This window comes from Sebastes umbrosus, chromosome 22 (assembly GCF_015220745.1).
Source record: "Sebastes umbrosus isolate fSebUmb1 chromosome 22, fSebUmb1.pri, whole genome shotgun sequence".
Lineage (NCBI taxonomy): Eukaryota > Metazoa > Chordata > Actinopteri > Perciformes > Sebastidae > Sebastes > Sebastes umbrosus.
In genome coordinates, this window is record NC_051290.1 from 9,305,449 (window position 1) to 9,325,296 (window position 19,848).

At 39.0% G+C, this 19,848-nt stretch overlaps 2 protein-coding genes across 25 annotated transcripts in view; one reads left to right on the forward strand and one right to left on the reverse strand.

The window, feature by feature from the left end:
- ank2b (ankyrin 2b, neuronal) overlaps window positions 1–5,580 on the forward strand; it is a 76,369-nt gene extending 70,789 nt beyond the window's left edge. For all 11 annotated transcript variants that reach the window (XM_037757750.1, XM_037757746.1, XM_037757747.1 and 8 more), the window contains 6 exons: window positions 1,673–1,765; window positions 2,345–2,428; window positions 2,561–2,725; window positions 3,113–3,301; window positions 3,562–3,653; window positions 4,956–5,580. In XM_037757750.1, the coding sequence (XP_037613678.1) occupies window positions 1,673–1,765; window positions 2,345–2,428; window positions 2,561–2,725; window positions 3,113–3,301; window positions 3,562–3,653; window positions 4,956–5,187 (855 nt within the window). In that variant the 3' untranslated portion in view covers window positions 5,188–5,580. The remainder of the gene's footprint in view (window positions 1–1,672; window positions 1,766–2,344; window positions 2,429–2,560; window positions 2,726–3,112; window positions 3,302–3,561; window positions 3,654–4,955) is intronic.
- Window positions 5,581–8,828: 3,248 nt separating this feature from the next.
- Window positions 8,829–19,848, reverse strand: part of camk2d1 (calcium/calmodulin-dependent protein kinase (CaM kinase) II delta 1) — a 76,617-nt gene continuing 65,597 nt past the window's right edge. For 12 of the 14 annotated variants that reach the window (XM_037757793.1, XM_037757791.1, XM_037757800.1 and 9 more), the window contains 5 exons: window positions 19,613–19,661; window positions 12,848–12,923; window positions 12,654–12,748; window positions 12,188–12,416; window positions 8,829–10,451 (listed from right to left, as the gene is read on the reverse strand). In XM_037757793.1, the coding sequence (XP_037613721.1) occupies window positions 10,448–10,451; window positions 12,188–12,416; window positions 12,654–12,748; window positions 12,848–12,923; window positions 19,613–19,661 (453 nt within the window). In that variant the 3' untranslated portion in view covers window positions 8,829–10,447. Of the gene's footprint in view, window positions 10,452–12,183; window positions 12,417–12,653; window positions 12,749–12,847; window positions 12,924–19,612; window positions 19,662–19,848 lie in introns of those variants that run through there. The other 2 variants (XM_037757804.1, XM_037757803.1) reach the window with 1 other exon arrangement.

Below are 19,848 nucleotides of genomic sequence, written 5' to 3' on the forward strand. Positions count from 1 at the left end.
TACAGTCCAGTGAGCTTTTTTCACCCATGTCAACTCAGTTTTTGGTACCACCAGATTATGAAGCAGTATTTTCAGGACATCAAACCCTGAGAGTTTCTGAATGCAGCCAAGCCTCTTTGAATGATTTGAGTCCAGTGTCTCCAGTGTTCAGTGATTCAATTTCAGCTCAGGTTGAGGCCGCCAACAAGGGAGACTCTGAAAATGCGGAAAACTTTGAGTTCTCCCCAGACTTTAACAGAGTCCTCTCAGACTTTGAGAAAACAGTCTCTGAATTTGAATCAGAAGATCCAAAGGTCATACCAAAGGAAGTCAGTAAGGGATCGGAATCTCCACAGCTCTCTGATTCAGATGTGGAATTCTTCGACTGCAGTCAAGCCTTATCTGACTTCTCTGAACCAGAAGAAGGGAAACTGGAACATGAGGTCACCTATCATATCTCTGAACCCCAGTCCCCAATGCCTGGTAGTAGCCCTGATGTTGGCTTCCTGAAAGGGAGCCCTCAGTACACTGCTCACCCTTTCCTCCAAGTGGACGACTACAAGCGCTTCTCTTCTGGCAGTGAATGTTTCAGTGAATTAGCGTATGATTCAGAAGGATCACGGGAGGGTCGAACAGAGGGCGACCTCCCATTGTGTGAGGAGCTGCCTTCCAGAGATCAGGCAGGGTATTGCGATGATGATGACTTCCTGGGAAGGGTAAGGGGTTGAGCATGAGCACAGTGCTACACTGGTTTTTTTCTTGCCTGGCCAGACTGGTTGATGTGGTGCTGTATTTAAGACTCAAACTCAGAAGATAAACATACTAAGTTTGCACTTTACCTAAATGGGGCTAATGAGTGCTTTGGTGTGCATGGGTGCCTAAACTTTCAAGGAATTTACAAAAATGTAACCGCTATGATGATTTGCTGTGTCAGCAATGGCTGAAAAAGGCATTGCCATTGGTGGTGTGATGTGTTTGCAGTTTCACTTTTGAAGATTGATTTACAAGCTGCTGTAAAAAACTATAACATTTAACTCTTTGTTCGCACCTGTTTGCATCCTTTGATTGCTGTTGTTCCCATCAGTGTGCGAAATATTATTTGACAATCGGACGGTGCCATGCTGTTTTATTTGAAAAATAGAGTAGGCGTATTTCGGCCACACATTAAAGTAATATCACGGTTTATTTCAGCCTGGCTTTCGTCCCATAAATATGATCATTGTGACTATGGGTCGTGCTAACTTTGCACTTGCGAACTCCATTGTAGAGATTTGGGGAAACGAGAACTCAAACAAAACAACGTATGAGCAAGCCTTCTACAGCTTTCCAGATTATTTTTAGATAGCGGCCGACTAGCAAATCTCCAAACCTATTTTGCATGTGGAATTGTTTATGTGTGTGTATGTTTACTTGTTTTTCGCACACTGGTTCCCATCCTTGCACGTTTATTTCAGTTGAAAGTTTTTGTATAACTGTGCCTTCTCTTCATCTCACATCACTATTGTGTACAGCCATGCATTTTTTTATTCATTGTAGTCCCTTATTCCATTTGTCTGTACACAAACCTTTTTGGCAAGCGAACATAAAAGTGAGGTTCAGAGAAAAGAAGGAACAGCTGCTGTCTGCAGGAGTGTGCTGTAGTAACACACTGTAACACTGACCTGATACATTGACCCATGCTGGTCTCTCCCAGGAGATAGCAGAGGAGCTAGGGTCGCTGTCTTCTGATAGCTCAGAGGAGGAGGTGCTGACCACCAGGGTGGTTCGACGCAGAGTTATCATTCAGGTAAACAGCAGCATCATCTGTGGAGTGGTGCAGCTTTTGTGGGTAGCAGCGGTTTAGTGCTCCTTGGTATTTTTTTATTTTCGCTGGACTTGACTTACCGGATTAATCATAATATACAGAACGTCCCTTACTTGCTTTGCAAAAAAGGAAAATTTCTAAGGGTGGAAAAGGACTTTTAAACATTCATTTTCTATTATTTTTTTGTAATTGTTAATTTGTTTCTGCACGCTCACTTGCTTTTAATTTGTTCATGTCTACATCATTTTCTTTTTTCTGTTATAGAAATTGAAGCCACAATGTGTAGAAACTTAAACTGACTTTGGCGCCCCCAATTTTTTTGTTTTTACAAAAAAAATGCATCAAATATCATCAAGATGATTTGAAAGATTCTATACTTGCATTAAAATTCTACACATATGGGCTTTAAAATAGACTGTAGATTTGGTGGTGTTGGTCATGTATGGGTAATTTATATCATATGTTGCTTGAAATACTTTCTCTGATGCTAATAGCTTGCTGTTTGTTATTGTCCTCTGTGCAGTTACCTGTGAACTGATATTATGTTTTGTCTTTTTACAGGCCGATAACCTACCAGACATCCCACCACACACTGTCACAGAGGAGAAGTACACAGATGAGCATGGCAACATGGTAGTTAAGAAAGTAAGTATCATCAAAATATCCATTATTTGTACTTAAAATCACAGTACAATTCCTTGGCCTGTATGATGAAAAAAATGTTAACCAGTTTAAATGTTTACAGCAAAGTTATTCACTTCCTGTTTTGTCCACCAGATCACACGGAAGGTGATTCGTAAATACGTGTCGGCAGATGGCATGGAGACACAGGAAGTGACCATTGAGGGCTCTCACCAGGAGACAGTGCAGATCGAGGAGGGAGACACTGTCTCCAGAGTGGTGAAGCGGACTGTGCTTCACAGTGAGGGAGATCAGAAAGAGGTCAGTGTCATCTACCAGCTACTCTCGTGATTTCATGGCAGCATTACTTTAATCATAACTACATTAGCCTACTTGGCATTCATCAAACAATAAACTTTGCTATTTATAATGTCTGCAAATCAGTACCTCATCTTTATTCAGGTGTTTAAAGGGGAACTACGCCCATTTTAAAAATTCATACATGTTACTCCTATGGTCTAAGACAGTCCAAAAAATATTAGTAAATATGAACAACTCTCCCAAATCCAAAAACCAGAGGGCTAAAACTTAAACTTGTGATGTCATAGGATGTGTGGAGCTGCTCCATAAGCAATGAATGAATGGAAGACATACATATACATAGTATATTCTACATAGTATATAACATCTCGTCGTCTTCTCTCACAGTTGACCTTCTCGGAGCCCCTGGCCCTGGGCGCCGCCAGATCATCAGAGTTTGAGGTGGAGCCGGTGAAAGGTCGAAAGGTCAGCAAGGTTGTCAAGACAACGGTGGTGAGAGGTGAGAGGATGGAGAAGCAGACGGGAGACCCCTCGCTGGCTGCAGATCTCCCCTCAGCCAGACAGGACTTTGAGAAGGTCAGTGTGTCCAGAGATTACTAAAAAAATTATTCTATGAAGAGCTGATTTCACATATTTACCAGGTATTCTTTGAGATTAGCTCTTGGTCATGAGAAGAAATAAAAAAAAGTGTGGAGTTGCTGTTGGTTTTGATACCAAAATCACAGTGTAATGCTGATATGTGTTTTTTTTTTAAATATAACTTAAGCAGATCTTTATGTCAGATTCCTCTACCCTCCTTCTGATCCCTCTCTCCTCCCTCGTTCTTTCCCCTCCAGGCATTGAGTTATGCTGGAGGCTTTGGGAAAGTGCTCGTGCCTCATGTAGTAGAGAAAGAGATTGTGCAGGACGACGGTTCTGTGGTTAAAAGGTTGGACAGCCGCATGGGAATGTGTAGAACTGACCGCAAAGAAACTGGTGTTTACTAAGAGGGCAGTTGGCAGAGGTTAACATGGAAGCATGGTGTGATTGCACTCTTATCTTCTCACTTGTAATGTTACAGTCCCAACTTTGTTTTTGACTTTGCAGATTAAGTTTTACTCACCAGCCTTTTTGCTGAGATCTAGAATGCAGCAACACTTTTAGACTAGGGTTGTCAAAGTTAACGTGATAATAACGCAAATTCGTTTTAACGCCACTAATTACTTTAATGCATTAACGCATTGATTTTTAGGTTGTAGCCGACTTTAAAGCTAGAGTGAAGATACTGGCATCATGCGAAACTAGAAAATCTAACCGCTTTTTAGGTTACTGTAGCATGGAAACATACCAGTGGGTGAGGAGTTAAATTTTCAAAGAGAAGAGGGCAAATATGGGAATCTACAGATGCCAATATTAAAATGTAATTATTTAATCAAAATGAAAATTCATTATGTATTTGAGTGCACATGATCTACAAAATTGAAATTAGGAAAATCAAAATTTTTGAATGTTTAAATGAAAAAAGGTAATTTTCAGTTAAATTCCTTAGGGAATTATGACCAATCCAGTCGGCTTTTATTTTATAATTCCATTTATACCAATAAGATAATCATCACAATCATAATTGCACTTTTAATTACAGTGTCTTTCTCTCTCTTCCCTGTTTGTGTGATTAATAAAAGTGGTGTCATGAAATAAAACAGTCATTTGGGAAAACTGTATTGCAAAATAAAAACAGAAACACAATGCTGAAATGAAATGCAAATTATCTAAAATATTTTTTATTGTGAAAATGACCAAGCTAAATGAACATTTCACAACAATATGCTTAGTTTTAAAATGCATTTAACAATTTCACGGTTAAAGATTTTAACAGTATTATTTTGTCAAATTATTTGTCAGTGGAGTTTTTTTATTTCACTCCAGCAGTAATTATGCTCTGTAATTTGTTGTGTAATTATTGAACCATGAAATTTCATACATGGAAATAATAATGGGATTTTTCTATTTTAATTTTGAATTGAAATTTCATTAACATGAATGGAAAATGAAATCTCTATTTGATTAAATTATTTAACATTAATATTGGCAGCCCTGGATTTCCATATTCAGAGATAGTGACTACTGAGCTGTGGCCCGTTTAACCCCTATAGAGTGTATTTGGTTGATGACCAGTAGCCTATGTCCAGTGACTGCTGCTCCATCAGAGTCAGCTTGGATGTGGTGTAACTCTTCTTTTCTGTTCCTGCAGAAGCCAGATGCGTAAGTCGCGAACCCAGAAGAGGACTGTGGTGAGGGATGGCCAGGGGAAGCACGTGCACCTGGAGCGTCTGGACGACAACCCGGACGCCCTGCAGCCCGACGCACTGCAGCAGCACCTGCACCGACTGCTCCAACGCTACTGTGAGGACGACCAGGAGAGGGAGGAGGAGGAGGAGAAGGAAGAGAAGGAAGAGGAGGAGGAGGAGGAATTCTTTGACTGAGCAGCTGCTTCCACTGATCTTCAGGTCAGGCCCCCCCCCCTCTTGTTGTCCTCGCCGATCACGGGATTCTACTTTTTCTTTCTTCTTCGTCTTCTTTTTTTGTCGAATACTGGGACAGTATTTCCACGCTTTAACACTCTTCCTTCCTTCACGTTGTGTTTCCTTTGCTCTTTTTGTGACCAAAGATGGCACCCTTGACCCTGATTTTTTTGCTTTTACCTTTCGGGCTGCTGTGGTGCGGTTACGGTACGACGCACCGAAGGTGGAGCGAAGTCAAAAAGGGGGCATCTTGGATGTTTCGCCTCACGCACAGGCCTCTTCTTGAAAACTCTTGTAAACATTTGTATATATAGAGGAGATGAAAAAAAATCATGCTTGGACTGGGGAAAAATTCAAAAAAAAATTGAAAGCATTTAATACATTAGCCCACGTAAACCTGCTGTACATGCACCGATTCAGCTGGAGAATGGCCACCGTACAGATGAGATTAATGTCTGGTAGAGAATACATTGGGAGGAGTGAATGTGTGTATCACCATGGACTCTATATACAGCCAAACATCACCCTGCTGATCTGTTTACAAAGGCTGTGTGATCACACCTTTTGTCTTCCCATGATGACCTTTTTTCGTTCATGTGTCTTTCTAATGTGTGTTGTGCATTCACATTTTATCTGTCACAGAGCTGCCACTTCTTCTGTGTGTGTATATATATATATATATACAGTGTGTCTATTGAGAAAGAAAGTAGTGATGAGGAATGTTTTCGATGCAGATTGAGCACTTACCCCGCTGTTCTCGTATAGCTCCCGTCGTCTGTGTTTCACGGTCCACCTTCACACGCTGCTTCTCCTCACCTCATACCGCAGCCGTGCTCATATAACTGTCCTCTATCAAGCCTTTTAAAGGAACAGGCTGGCTTTATTTTTCTTCTTGTTAACAAGTCTCATGTGCAGAGCCAAACCAACAATGAACTGACCTACTAATAAGTATTGTGTGTGTGTGTACCTGATAGATCTTCTTCCTCCGTGCCATAGAGCTCCATTGTTGTCCAATTAAAACACGTCAATGTATCAAAATGTACCTTAAAGGGAGATTTGACAAGTATTTAATACTCTTATCAACATGGGAGTGGATAAATATGCGGCTTTATGCAAATGTACGGCATATATTTATTATTGGAGATCAATTAACAACACAAAACAATGACAAATATTGTCCATAAAACCACATATCTTGAGGTCAGAGGTCAAGGGACCCCTTTGAAAATGGCCATGACAGTTTTTCCTCGCCAAGATTTAGTGCAAGTTTGGAGCGTTAAAGTTCCAAAGTTGCATTAATGCGTTAAAAAAAATGAGTGGCGTTAAAACAAATTTGCGTCAACGTGTTATCATCGTGTTAACTTTGACAGCCCTAATTAAAATTAGTGGACGTGTTTTAACATGTTTACTCAGCCATTTGTATAATGTCTTTGTCACATGTGACATTATAACCCTGACGATGTCATAGTGATGTCATCAGGGTAACCTCAGTTTGGGCTTTTTTACTGAAAAACCTGCGTTACAAGCTGGAGATGTGTTTGAAAAATGTAGGTGCTTTATCAGGCAGGAAGGGTCTAATGGAAAAAATGCATTATGGGAAATGTAGGAAGTCAGGATGCCTCTGCTTTATGAACTTTATGGAAGTGCAGTCTAAAATCACTTTTTAATTTCCATTCTTTAAGGTCGTAAAACGTTCCCTTCTTGCGTCTCATCATCAGTTTTCATAATTTACAGTTTCCCTGAGTCTGTATTTAGATTCAGCTCGTCAGTGCTGAATGTTGTCTTTCGCCAATTAACACATTTTAATTGTCTGTCAGCTTAATTTCTATTCAATCGTGTGTGATGCTGAAAATCGCTTCGTCAGGCAGAAACTATGTTTTGATATGAGCTTTGATTACATAATTTCCATAATTTTTTCCCTAAAGCATTTAGGCTACTTAATTATTACTGCAAATTACAAAGCTTTGTCATCCTAATCGTATTATTCTATAATGAAACAAACAACCGCTGTCATCAGAAAGTGAAATTGCTTTAGCTGATGCTAGAGAGGGAGGACATCTGAAATCACAAAATTGCATTTCTTTGGTCCCTCACATCCTCAGTAATTAATGTAATGTCCCCAACAAATGTCCTAGTTCCTCTTGTTTGAGTAACCACGGTGACCAGCTGTTTTAGGAAATTACTGAGTCTTTTTAAATTATGAAATTTTAATATTTGTGAGTCATTTTTAAAGATTTACATCTTAAGTAGAAACCAATGGGTTTGGAGCTGAGAGGCACTGACAGGGTAGGAAGTCAGAACGCATTAAGAGACGGTCTAACACATTGTTGGTTTTGGTCTTTTCATGCGGTTTGTTGACGATAATGAAATATGGAATAACACCAGACTCATCCTTTATGTTTTTAGACAACACACATGCTTTGCTTTAATTGTTGATTTGACTTGTTCTTATCACTGCTATCAAAGGATCGACACATCAACTTAAAATGTGACTTCCGTCATCAGACACATCCTTCCTTATTTATTTATTGCCGTCCTTTTTGTGATCCCTGTATACTCCAGCAGTTGAAGCTGAGAGTGATGTGTGTGTGTGTGTTTGGCTGTGTGTGTTTGAATGTGTTCTGAAGCTAAAAGTCAAGACAAATTTGCCATCATAGGAAAAAACAGGATTGGATTTGAAAGCTGGTTGAATTGTGTACAGGCTGATAAAGTATGTTTGGTGTTCATCTACAGTTGAGACTTTATCTGTGTAACAATACGATCCTCACGTTGCCGTTTACTTTTGTGCGTGATCCAATGGAAGAATAAAAGAAATGTCCAAAAAAGAGACCACTGATTTGATAAATGAGCATCCTGTTTCCATGGTGATAAGAATATATACATATTAACAGTGCAAAAATATCTATGCGGGCATGTATGACTTTATCAAATTATTACTAAAAAATAAACCTGAAACGCTAACAAGGCATAGCAGCTGCAGTGTGTACATGGCAGAACAATAAAACTGTACATGTGTCAAATGTGAAGTGATGTCGTTCTTTCTAACGGCAGCCTGGAAGGAGTTCAAGCTAACTGGTGTTGACGGGTGACGTCCAGACTTTTGGACAGTGCATAACTAACAATGGACAGACTTCAACATTTGTTTCATTTTTCCACAGTTATTCCAAGTTGTGTGTGCAGCCTGCTCCACACATCCCAGAAAGCCTGGCGCACATGCCTTCTGAACGCTGGTGTCGATGTATCCATCGCCAATGAGGTACTGTAGTTGGGTCATCCTCTTGGCTACCACTGAGAAAAAGCATTGCAAAGCTCCTAAACTGGCTTAGTTGGCTGGAATTCTGCTCCTTTTGGGATGAAGACAGCCACTCTGCTCTTTGCCACTCTGAAGGGATGCACTTGTTCTTCCAGGCTGTTCTCTTGAGGTTCCACAGGGTCTTCAGCACGTAATAATGATAGTAGCATTGATTGTCAAGCAGGGCCACGACAGCAGACACAACCATGATCCAGGTATGATCCAAATATATGTACACATATACGATATGTATGTGTGTGTATGTGTGTGTGTGGGAAACGAAGACCAAATTAAACAAGTACAAACCAAGTCATTTGGCATAAATCACACATTTTATTCGATATTACTAAAACATAGATCAGGCTTGTCCCATCGTGGTAACATTATATACCAGTGTCCCGTCAGGAATTTCAATGCATCTTAAAAAGATAAAAACAAACTGTGGTGTGTGAGGGACAAATGTGATTCAACAAAAAGAATGCAAACTGTTTTCCAAGCAAAAAAAAAAATCTCAATACCCTTAACGCCAACATAATCATCAGTGGACACCCTGTGACTTTATCTTCAAACTGTTCCCTGTGCTTTGATTCTGGAGTTTAATTTCCCATTCGTTGTTTTTTTCATCCTAATCTTCAGTGTTTTAAATTATGAACCTTTAGATATGAATCTGCAAGTGATGCCAAAAAAACCCTTTCCCTTTCATTTAACAGTGATATGAAAATAACACAATAGAGTAACATAACAAGATCTATAATGGTGATTTACTGCTCCGTAATTCTGGCTAAAAATCAAATTCCCTCGTGACAAAAATGAACTAACTAATGGCTAACTTACTTCCAGAACCAAAAGTTTCAGCTGAATTTGTCTTTCCCTGTCAGTATCAACATCATGATTCTACTTTATTCTTGTCCAGTGTAAAAACATGGTGCTGTAAAAACATTGGCATACACCAGTTGGACGTAGAGTAGCACAGAATAAAGGTGGGACTCAATCAAGGTTGAAAGGGCTTAAAAGGAAAGCACTAATAATGATAGGTGGAGGAACAGGCATCAACATCACAATACCAAAAGTAAACACAACAAAATAGCTGATAAAATTCACATAATTAGCTCCTTATTGTGTGGAAAATTGAGCGGAAAGAGTCACAGAATGGCCTTTAAGAATTCTATGCAGGTCTATACATTCTATCATAAGAGACCGCGATGATGGAAGTCCGAACAGACAAAATAAAACATGTTTCAATTGACTTTCCCTTTTAAACATGTAGTTAAAATTCCTAGTAAACATACTTGGTGCCAGTTGGCAAACCAGAAAACACATTTGTAAAATTAGCCATATTGGATACTGCTAAAAATGAAGCAAAGAGAGAGCGATTTACATCAATTACCAAAACTTATACATCACCAAAACAAAAGCAAGCTTTTGCCTGACCTCGGCAAATTCTGAAAAGATACATGAGTAAAAAGCAGATATGTGATATATTGGTCGTCGTGCCCAAAAGGCGAAAACATCACAACAGCTCATGAATCTTCAATATGTGCAATATTTAAATGATAAACTGTCACTACATGACTGGAAGTTTCACATATTTCAACCAGCCCATTAAAAATGAATCAACTGGAACGACTTGTTCCTCTGAAAACCTCTTCTATTGATCTAAAAAAAAACTCCCATAACGAACACCACACACTCTCACTACAAAATGATATTGTCAAGACTTGAAGTTTTACCCTCGTTTAGTTTTTTTTTTTAACATGTTCAATAATCTTCAGTCCAGCAGCGACAATATGTAAACAACACACTGAGTGGGCAGAGCTCTAGCTATCGTGGGCAGGGATTGGCTGAGGAATCTGATAGACACTTGGTAGGCGGGGTCTGTTTAGCTGACTGTTGTAGGCTGGAGGGTGTTTGTGGTCAAAGATGGTCCTCTCAACTGAAACACAAATCACATGTGGATTAATGACGAGATAAAAAGCCCTATGCACATTTGAATCATGATATCTCACTTCATTTTGTCCTGTAGTTTGTTTTCAATGTCAAATATTTTCTTTACTTTTCCTTTTGCTTGATATTCTTTTTTTGAAAATAGAATATCTAATTTTTCCCCAATGGGAACCATTGAGTTGGAATTAAACTCTACTATGAATTTTTTTTTAACATACTATACTACGACTTGTTAAAACAATTTCGACATACTATACATTGACTTTTTTTTTTGACTTACTATACTATGACTTTTAAAAAAAATTTGACATACTATACAATGGCTTTTTTTATTTTTTCAACATACTATACTATGACTTTTTTTTAAAAAACTTTGACTTTTTATTTTTTCGACTTATGTATTATGACTTTTTTGACATACGATACTATGACTTCTTTTCATGAAATTTACGACATACTATAATATTACTTTTTTTCATGAAATTTACAACATGCTATACTATGACTTTTTTTCAACATACTATATTATGACCTTTTTTTCAGAAAATTTTCGACATACTATACTTTTACTTTTTTCCATAAATCTTTTGACATACTAGTCTATGACATTTCTTTCCATGAAATTTTGGACATACTATACTATGACTTTTTTTATTTTTTCAACATACTATACTATGACTTTTTTTTAAAAAACTTTATGACTTTTTATTTTTTCGACTTATGTATTATGACTTTTTTGACATACGATACTATGACTTCTTGATATTTTTTCGACATACTGCACTATGAGATTTTTTCGATATATTATACTATGACTTTTTTTCGACATACTTTACTATGACTTCTTTTTATTTTTTGACAAACTATACAAAGACTTTTTTAAATTTTCTTCATTTACTATACTAGGACTTTTTTTGACATACTAAACTGACTTTTTTTTTACATATATCACTATGACTTTTTTTTCCATAATACTAAACTATGACCTCAATTTTTCTGACATACTATACTATGACTTTTTTTGACATACTATAATATGAGTGTTATTTTTTCGACAGACTATATTATGATTTTTTATTTTTTCGACACACTATACTATGACTTTTTTTCATGAAATTTTCAACATGCAATACTACGACTTTTTTTCGACATACTACACTTTGACTTTTTTTTTAAGAAATTTACCAAATACTATACAAAGACTTATTTTTCATAAAATTTTCGACATTCTATACTATGACTTCTTTTCATGAAATTTACGACATGCTATACTATGACTTTTTTTCAACATACTATACTATGACCTTTTTTTCATAAAATTTCCGACATACTATACTATGACTTTTTTTTTGACATACTATATTATGACTTTTTTCAACATTTATAAATACTTTTTTCTTAAAGTCCAAAGTTCATTATTTTGTTAATGTGTTTACGGTGCATATTCTTGATGCGTTATACCTCATATTCACTACATATTGTTGGTGCCCCGTGTGAGGCTTATTAATTATCATTAAATATGTTGGTACCCTTTAAGGCATTCATGCTACAGCATCAACAGCAAATCAAAACAAGCAGATCAGATCATTTGAATAAAAAATATAAATATGATAAAATATCCATAAAAAAATATTAGATTGTTTTGTAGAAAAATCTGCAGCAAGACAAGAAAGCATTGGAGGTGAAAGACAGAGAGGATGACAAGGGAGGAGGTGTTGGCCTTACTTGGTGGGCACGGTGGGCGAGCCGGAGCGGTGGAAGTGGATGTTCTGCCACTTGCTGTCGCGGCGGTGCCAGATGCGGGTCTCCTCTGACTGCATGGTGCGAGGCATGCCGTTGCTGTCGATGTACTGGGTGAGGCGGATGTAGGCGATGCAGGCAGCCTCGTCCCCAATCAAGTGGACATGGGGGTTGAGCAGGATGGTGTGGATGGGCTGCTTCACCTTGGATAGAGCTGCAGAGGAGAAGAGCACGGATGAAGGAGACGAGGAGGATAAGACTTAATATGACAGCTCTTTAGACGACTACGTCTGAGGTGCAACTGAACACTGAGTGAATCAAGTCTACATTTACTAGTTTCCTTTTCATCAGCAGGGTCTGAGCCAGGGAAACATCAACCTAAGAAGTAATGCTTTTATCATTGTTACAATCCCCAAACATAAATGTTGTGTTTCAAACACTCATTTTTTACCATTCTCAAAGTAGAAGCGGTGGAAGTCGGTGCCCTCCACCAAGTTGCCCAAAGCCTCCGGCTCAAAGGATGTGAGGCCAGGATCACATATCTTCCTGAAATATCATACCAGACATATTAGAGTCAGGGAAATATTTGGTTTAACAGGTGTCAGATATTTTGAGTCGTAAGTAAATTAAACCAGTTGAACTAACGTGTAGGCTTCAAAGTCGCCGTTGTTGATGGCCTCAATCAGCTGCTCAGTGACTTTAATGATCTCCTGCTTACGAGCTGAGACACAGAGACAAAGAGAAACAAAGGCATGTTAGATTAGATGGAATACACAAACCCCTGATCAATATGAAAAGAAGCACAAATTAAGGTTAAAAAATGGACCAATGTGTAACATCAGGACAACATCGACCCAAAATCACAACATCCAGGGACTGAGGTTCACGCAGAAATACAGTCACATAGAAATGAATGAAGGAAAAGACTGGTAGGAAGTTAGTCAGCATGGTTCAACATAGAACAACATCAAAATTACCTTTCATGCTAAGTAGGTAAGCTAGGAAACAATGAATGGAGAGAATAAGTGCTTTTGTTGCGGTTTACTAAAAGTACACCCACCACTGACATTACACTATGGAGATGACATAATGGAGTCAAACACACACACACAGACCAATACTGTAAATCCATTTTTACCTTCAACAGCTTGAAGTCCACTGTTGTTCCCAGCTAACTGAACACTTACAGTCTTCAGACTGAGCTGTGCACTGATTCCCTCAAGTGACAATAAAAGCAAAAAAGAACTAACTGCAGAAAGGTGAGACATGTTCTCTAGTACACTTTGCTTTGTTGGTTCGAGACTAAAACTAGCAGCTGCAGCCTCAGACAGGCTGGATACATCCAGAATACCCTCCTCTGATTGGCTGTTTTCATTGAAATCCTGACACAGCAGAAATAATGTTGTGGACTTTACTTTGCAAATAGAAACTTAATACTGACTGGTGTTTACAGAGACACTATCAGTTTTCTAAAGGGGCCCCACGGCTTTTTACTTTTTACAAAACTGCACAATAATTTGGCAGATGATTTGTCCGAATTGTAATTTATATTATTCACACATTCACACACATCAGGAGCAATTAGTGTTTCTGCATCTTGATGTGTAGATGCCGTGTAGACCAAGCCTGTGTTTAATGGAGGTGCTCTACCACCACTATAGCTGCTTGATCTTGAATTGATAGTACTGTATATAAGAAGCTTTAACCTGAATCCAGCCTGTTTGTTTGGCGAGGTAGAGGAAACACCTATGCTAAGGCGCGACTGCCGTGCACTCCTCTCTGGTGCCACGTTTTTCTATCATTTTTTTTTAGACGCACACACAATTTAAAATATTCTCAACTTTTAAAAAATAAAAAAATATATATATATATATTCATATTGTTCCCTGATTTGCTTGTTTTAATTTGCTGTTGATGCTGTAGCATGAATGAATTAAAGGGTACCAACATATGTAACGATAATTAGTACGCCTCACACGGGGCACCAAAGTATGTAGTGAATATGAGGTATAACACACCAAGAATATGCATCTTTAACACATTAACATATTAATCAACTTTGGACTATAAGAAATAATTATATTTCTTTTTTAATATAAGACTCTGACCTTGGAAAGAGCAGTTCATTATGATTATAATGAATTCATGCTCATTTTGTGGTAGAAATAGTTTGCTTTGAGTAATTGTTCCACCACTGTACGCAGCAGCAGCAGTATATCAAATATCAACTTAAATCCCAAACGTGTGTATTGTACTGCAGAAACCCACATAATGTTAACAAAGCAGAGAAAGACGTGGCAAATCCTTTTTTGTCAGAGTGCTTCACTCCTCCTGTCTCTCTGAAAACACTCAGTGAGAAGAAAAGAAACACAATCTAAAACAGGTTTTTGATGGTATTCATCAGAGTCACTCAGTATGAAATCGGAGTTGTAGTACTAGCAGTATGAAGAGCTTAGCCTCTGTCAGTAGAATACCGTCAGGCTCCACAGTATCTGTGGAGTGGAAATAATGTCCTTTGAGCTTCTGTCAGCTGTATGATAAATAGTCTTTTCCTCTGGGATCTCTTATTAGAGCATGGACAGAAAGATGGTTGGCACGCATACACTCTAATAGACAGAAACATACACACACACACACACACACACACACACACACACACACGTAGCAGATGGTGATAAACACAAAGAAACGGAGCAGATAAAGTGATCCTTGGCAGGAGCAGGACTGTTCAGCCAAAAGCAACAAAGTACAGAGTCTTTTACTGTAACTGTAGGAAGAGCTGATGTTCACATGAGGACACAAACACACAATATGGACTATAAAATACTAGACACGGTCTGAATCTTAGAATGCATTAATGTTGGTTTCTGTGCAGGAAACACTGATATTATTGCCAGTAAAAAAGGACCTTTTTTTTTTTTTCTCGATACCTTACTTAGATCTCCTACACATCACTTCTTTTACATAACAAATGAAGCTTGAGTAATGTTTTCTTCAATTAGGAACCTGAGCATATTTCTTCTACATCAGCTGTTAACTCTTAACAGCCCAAGGCCATGTTTGACTTGACTACCAGGAGTCTATATATGCCATATCACATGAAGCAAAGTGTTACAGTTCAGTCTACACATCCTGCCATGAAAATAAAATCTTTGATTATAGATAAAAGTTCCTCAACAAGTCCAAGCCTCGATAAGCTGCTCAATTAAAGCACAGAACGCACACACACAGCCATTACGATCATCACCAGAAATAATGAACTATACTGTATGTTGAAAAAAAAACATAGTATAGTATGTTAAAAAAATAAAAAAAAGTCATAGTATAGTACGTTGAAAAAAAGCCATAATATAGTATGTCGAAAAAAAGCCATAATATAATATGTCGAAAATAATCATAGAATAGTATGTTTAGAAAAAATGAAAAAGGTCATAGTATAGTATGTCGAAAAAATTAAAAAAAGTCAGAGTATAGTATGTCGAAAAAAATACCAAAAAAATGTCATAGTATATGTTGAAAAAAAGAAAAAAGTCATAGTATAGTATGTGGAAAAAAAAAAAAAAAAGTGCTAGTACAGTATAATGAACTAAAAGGACAAAATACCTGAGAGTCTGCGTCACAACCCCACCAGTAACGAAATTGCAGATACTCGACTATAGAAGGTTTCTCAGTTTTTACAAAGCCTGTGTTAGAGCCATTGTTTTTTAGTGAAAATAATGAAACATTATAAGATGGAAAAATCATTCTCATACCCAAACTAAGGCCACAACCTGTGAGGAGGGGTCAGGTCAGAAACCACCAACTCTCTCCAGAGAAGGTAGGGTGCTGTGACAGCTTCTGACCTGTGAGGGGTGCTATGACACAGCAGCTCTGCACTAAGACTCAGTGGACGAGGTGTGGTTCCGTTTCAAGTTCATTAGTCCCACAGAGGTCTTTTTAATGCATTTATTTGTTTTATCTAAGTGCCACATTTTTTTTCAGAGCACGGGACATTTTAAAATGGAACATGATGAGCTGAAGCACTTAAAGTTAGGAGCTGAGTTAAGGTGACCCTGGTCTGAGTCTGGAGATAAATCCAAATTGTAAAAGCCTGTCATGTTCCTTTGATGCTGTAATAACTAAAAAGAAATGTATTAGAACTATGATGATACTACGATTACTGAGCGATGACTGTCCTGAACACCGTACAATTCTGCCTTTTTGATTATATCCTAGGTACAGTACTACAAAACCTAAACCCTACAGTTGAAGAACTACAAATAGGCTGTGACTTAGGTTTTTTTGTAAATGACCTAATCTAATTAAAAACTGCTCTCTACCTGTAACAGACAACATGATGTATATCTGTCTTACTGTTGACACCAGCACTGTCTACACACTGGGAAATAGACTTACATTGGGAGTCGGTGGGGCCCTGGCCGGGCAGGGGCACACTGTGCTGGGGGCCGGGCCCCTGCGTGAGGGTGTGATGGGGGCTGCAGTGGCATGTGGTGGGATGGTAAGAGGTAAAGACCAGAAAGGAAGATGTGAAGAAGAGAAGCAGGTAGACAGCCATCAGAGCCAATGGGATGTACTGGCAGCACTCCTCGCCACTGGGCCAAACACTAGGAGAGTACCAGCAGGAGCAGGAGGAGGAGGAGGAGGAGGAGGAGGGGGAGGAGGATGAGGAAGACAATGAGGAGGAGGAACCCCTGTGAGAGGTGGAGTGGTCTAAGTGCTTAAGGTGATAGATCTGGGGACTGGAGGATGGAGAGTGTGCTGAGATGAAACACGGGGACAATGGATGGATGGAAAGAAATGTGGACGAAGCAGGAATGACAGGAAGACATGAAATGGAGAATGAATGAAAAGCATGCAGGAAATGACAGTTTGTTCAAAGCCCCCCCAACTCTCCCACCAGCTGTAAACAAATGAAATGTCCAGGGATGTGAATATGGAATATGTTGGAGGTGATGCAGGAGCATCACAGTAACTACTAAAGACACAGTTTTGGTCAGTCAGATGAAAAGATCAAGATCAGTTTCATCTCTGTATTTCAAGCAGCAGCGGGCGTTTGTTGTCAGACTGTACACTACCTGCCTATAAAGCAGCAAAGAGCAGACAAAGTTAGCTATTCTGAAGGAGAGTCAAACATCTAGAAGCTAAAGAGACACATATTTTTCTTTGGTGGAGACCAAATCGGAGCTAAAAAGACAGTGAATATTGGACTTATTGACTTGTGGTTGACTTATTGTTCAACCACCAGTTGAACCAGTTGACTGCTAATGGTCTGTGGATGTGTAAATAGACACGTTAGCTTTAACAACTCCAACAATACGACAGATGTTGTATTTTCAGCTTGCTGTGGAGTTCATTCGCCCCAGAGAAGCCCCATTAAAGAAAACAAATAATAAAGATTTAACGTACCTTTCCCCATGAAAATACCTCCTAAGTACATTTTTTCCCACCATTTTTCAACCAAGCCACCAAATAAAACAAATACTGGCCACTTTATTAAATCCATTTAATGCAAAGGACATTAGACACTCTAACAGGAAGCCATCGACCATCCATCATTCACATCGGTGCAAATGAGTCCATTTCAAGAAATAAGAAACTACTAGTTGCCCTCATTGAAATTCCTGAACTGAACTTTTATCTTCCCTCTCTCTGTCACAGACAACTCTCCACAAAGAGCTTACTGCCGAAATCACAAAAGATGTCAAGATTAAAAATCCTCTGCTAATTTCTAGATTTCTAAGCGTCTTTGAATACATGAATACCAGACAGAGAAATGGCTGATGTAAAAGAATAATAGCAGAAAGACCTGATGAGGGGATAATGTCTTCCTTGGAGAAAAAACTGAAGACATGCTACTGAACATTATCATAAGTAGAGCAGTGTAAAGCAGTTTCAATCCAATCAGCCATGAATAACAATGGAGGCCAATATGAAGGACAATGCCATGTCCCTTAAAGGGACTGTATGTAAGTTTTTACACGTATAAACGTGTTTTAATTTGGTTGTATCCTAACCTAAAACATGACACCTTCCGTGACTTTCTGGGCATCCTCTATCAGCCTGTAGACTGCTTTAAAGTGAAGAATGTGGGACTTGTTTTATTCCGGGAAAATCCAACGGATGGGACACCCTGCGCGCTCACAAGTGCCTTTACTCTCTTCAGCTCCGCTTCAGGGATAACAGTGTGCAACCATAGCTAACGTTTGGTTAGAAATGGAGTCCGCTAATGCCAACAAACGGAAAGTTATATCGAGTGAGGCCCGTCTTGCAAAACAGGAATGTGACCGACGTCAGGGAGGAAACTAGGATCATCGGCCGGGTCTTCGTTTCATGGAGGGACCTTCGTTTGGTTTTGGGAATCAAAACGGACCCTGAGCTTTCAAAATTCCTACTTGACAGGTAAGCTAACATTAGTATGTGAAATATACAGTGATATTGTGGTTTTTACTTTCAATCACGATCAGTCTTGTGTGTGTGTCGCCTCACTGTTTTGACCGATGCTCGCTCGCGTCTACGTAGTGCGAGCACAAGCGCGAGCAACAGGACGCTGACTGTCGTTGACGGCCACAGGTGTCACTGTTAACAAGCGATTCTTACATATAGCCCCTTAAATGGGCCTGTTAATGTACTGGAAGTATGGAAGCACGTATGCTGGCATTCACACACACATACTGCAGGGAAAAATGTGAATGTGAGGAGCCTCAGGAAATCAGAAAATGCTCATATGACAAAGGATAAACACATTTACTAAATGTAAAAGCTGTGGAGAGATTCGTATCTCATTTGTCTGGCAGATTCTCCGTTCTAGCAAAGGTCAGTAACAATGAGAAAAACACAGACAGAACGTCACACAATCACAAATCAATTCCACTGGAGCAAATATCTCAAATATCCAGTCCTTCCCCCGATACTTGTTTGTTATACTACAGCCTTTGAACTGGCAGGTATCAGGTGTCTGTCTGCTCATACAGAACAGAACACCTGTCCCATAGTTGGTGGATATTATTCAAGTGCCCACAGACTACCAGAACTCTGGTTATTGCATTTGCAGGGGGGTAAATAGTAGGTCAATCCTCCATGGTTCAAGTAAATGGTACTGGGCCAGCAATGGCATGCAAAATGAAGCACTATGGACCATGACAAGTTGAAACATAAAGACAATAAATAACATGCAACAAATTCATGCAATAGACACAACCAGTTACAGGGTGCTGTCCAAACCTAATGATAAAGTGAGCCGGTGCACCCAAAGAGGGGAAACGAGAGGTGACCTTAAACTGTGAGGTTAAAAAACGTCAAGACGCAGCACTTGTTAAAGAGTTTAGAGGAGAGAGTTTTAATGGAGGTGCCTGGGAAGTCGTCCTGCTAACAGAAGGCTGGTTTGTGTTCGGTTAGTGTGAACCTGCCTACCTCTCACGTCCTCGTCCTCGATGGTCGTGTTGGCGCTCTCACTGGACTCCTGTGGAAACGACAAATAAGAGACACGTGAGTACAACCAGACTGACACAAAAGCACAAACAAGCTGAGGACAGACATTTGAGTTCAACTGAGTCACAATCTCACTGTTACCCAATAGATGGTGAGAGGAAACAATGCAGACACTATGCTGAGATAATAGAGGAACTGACAGTAACTTTGAGAGTGTC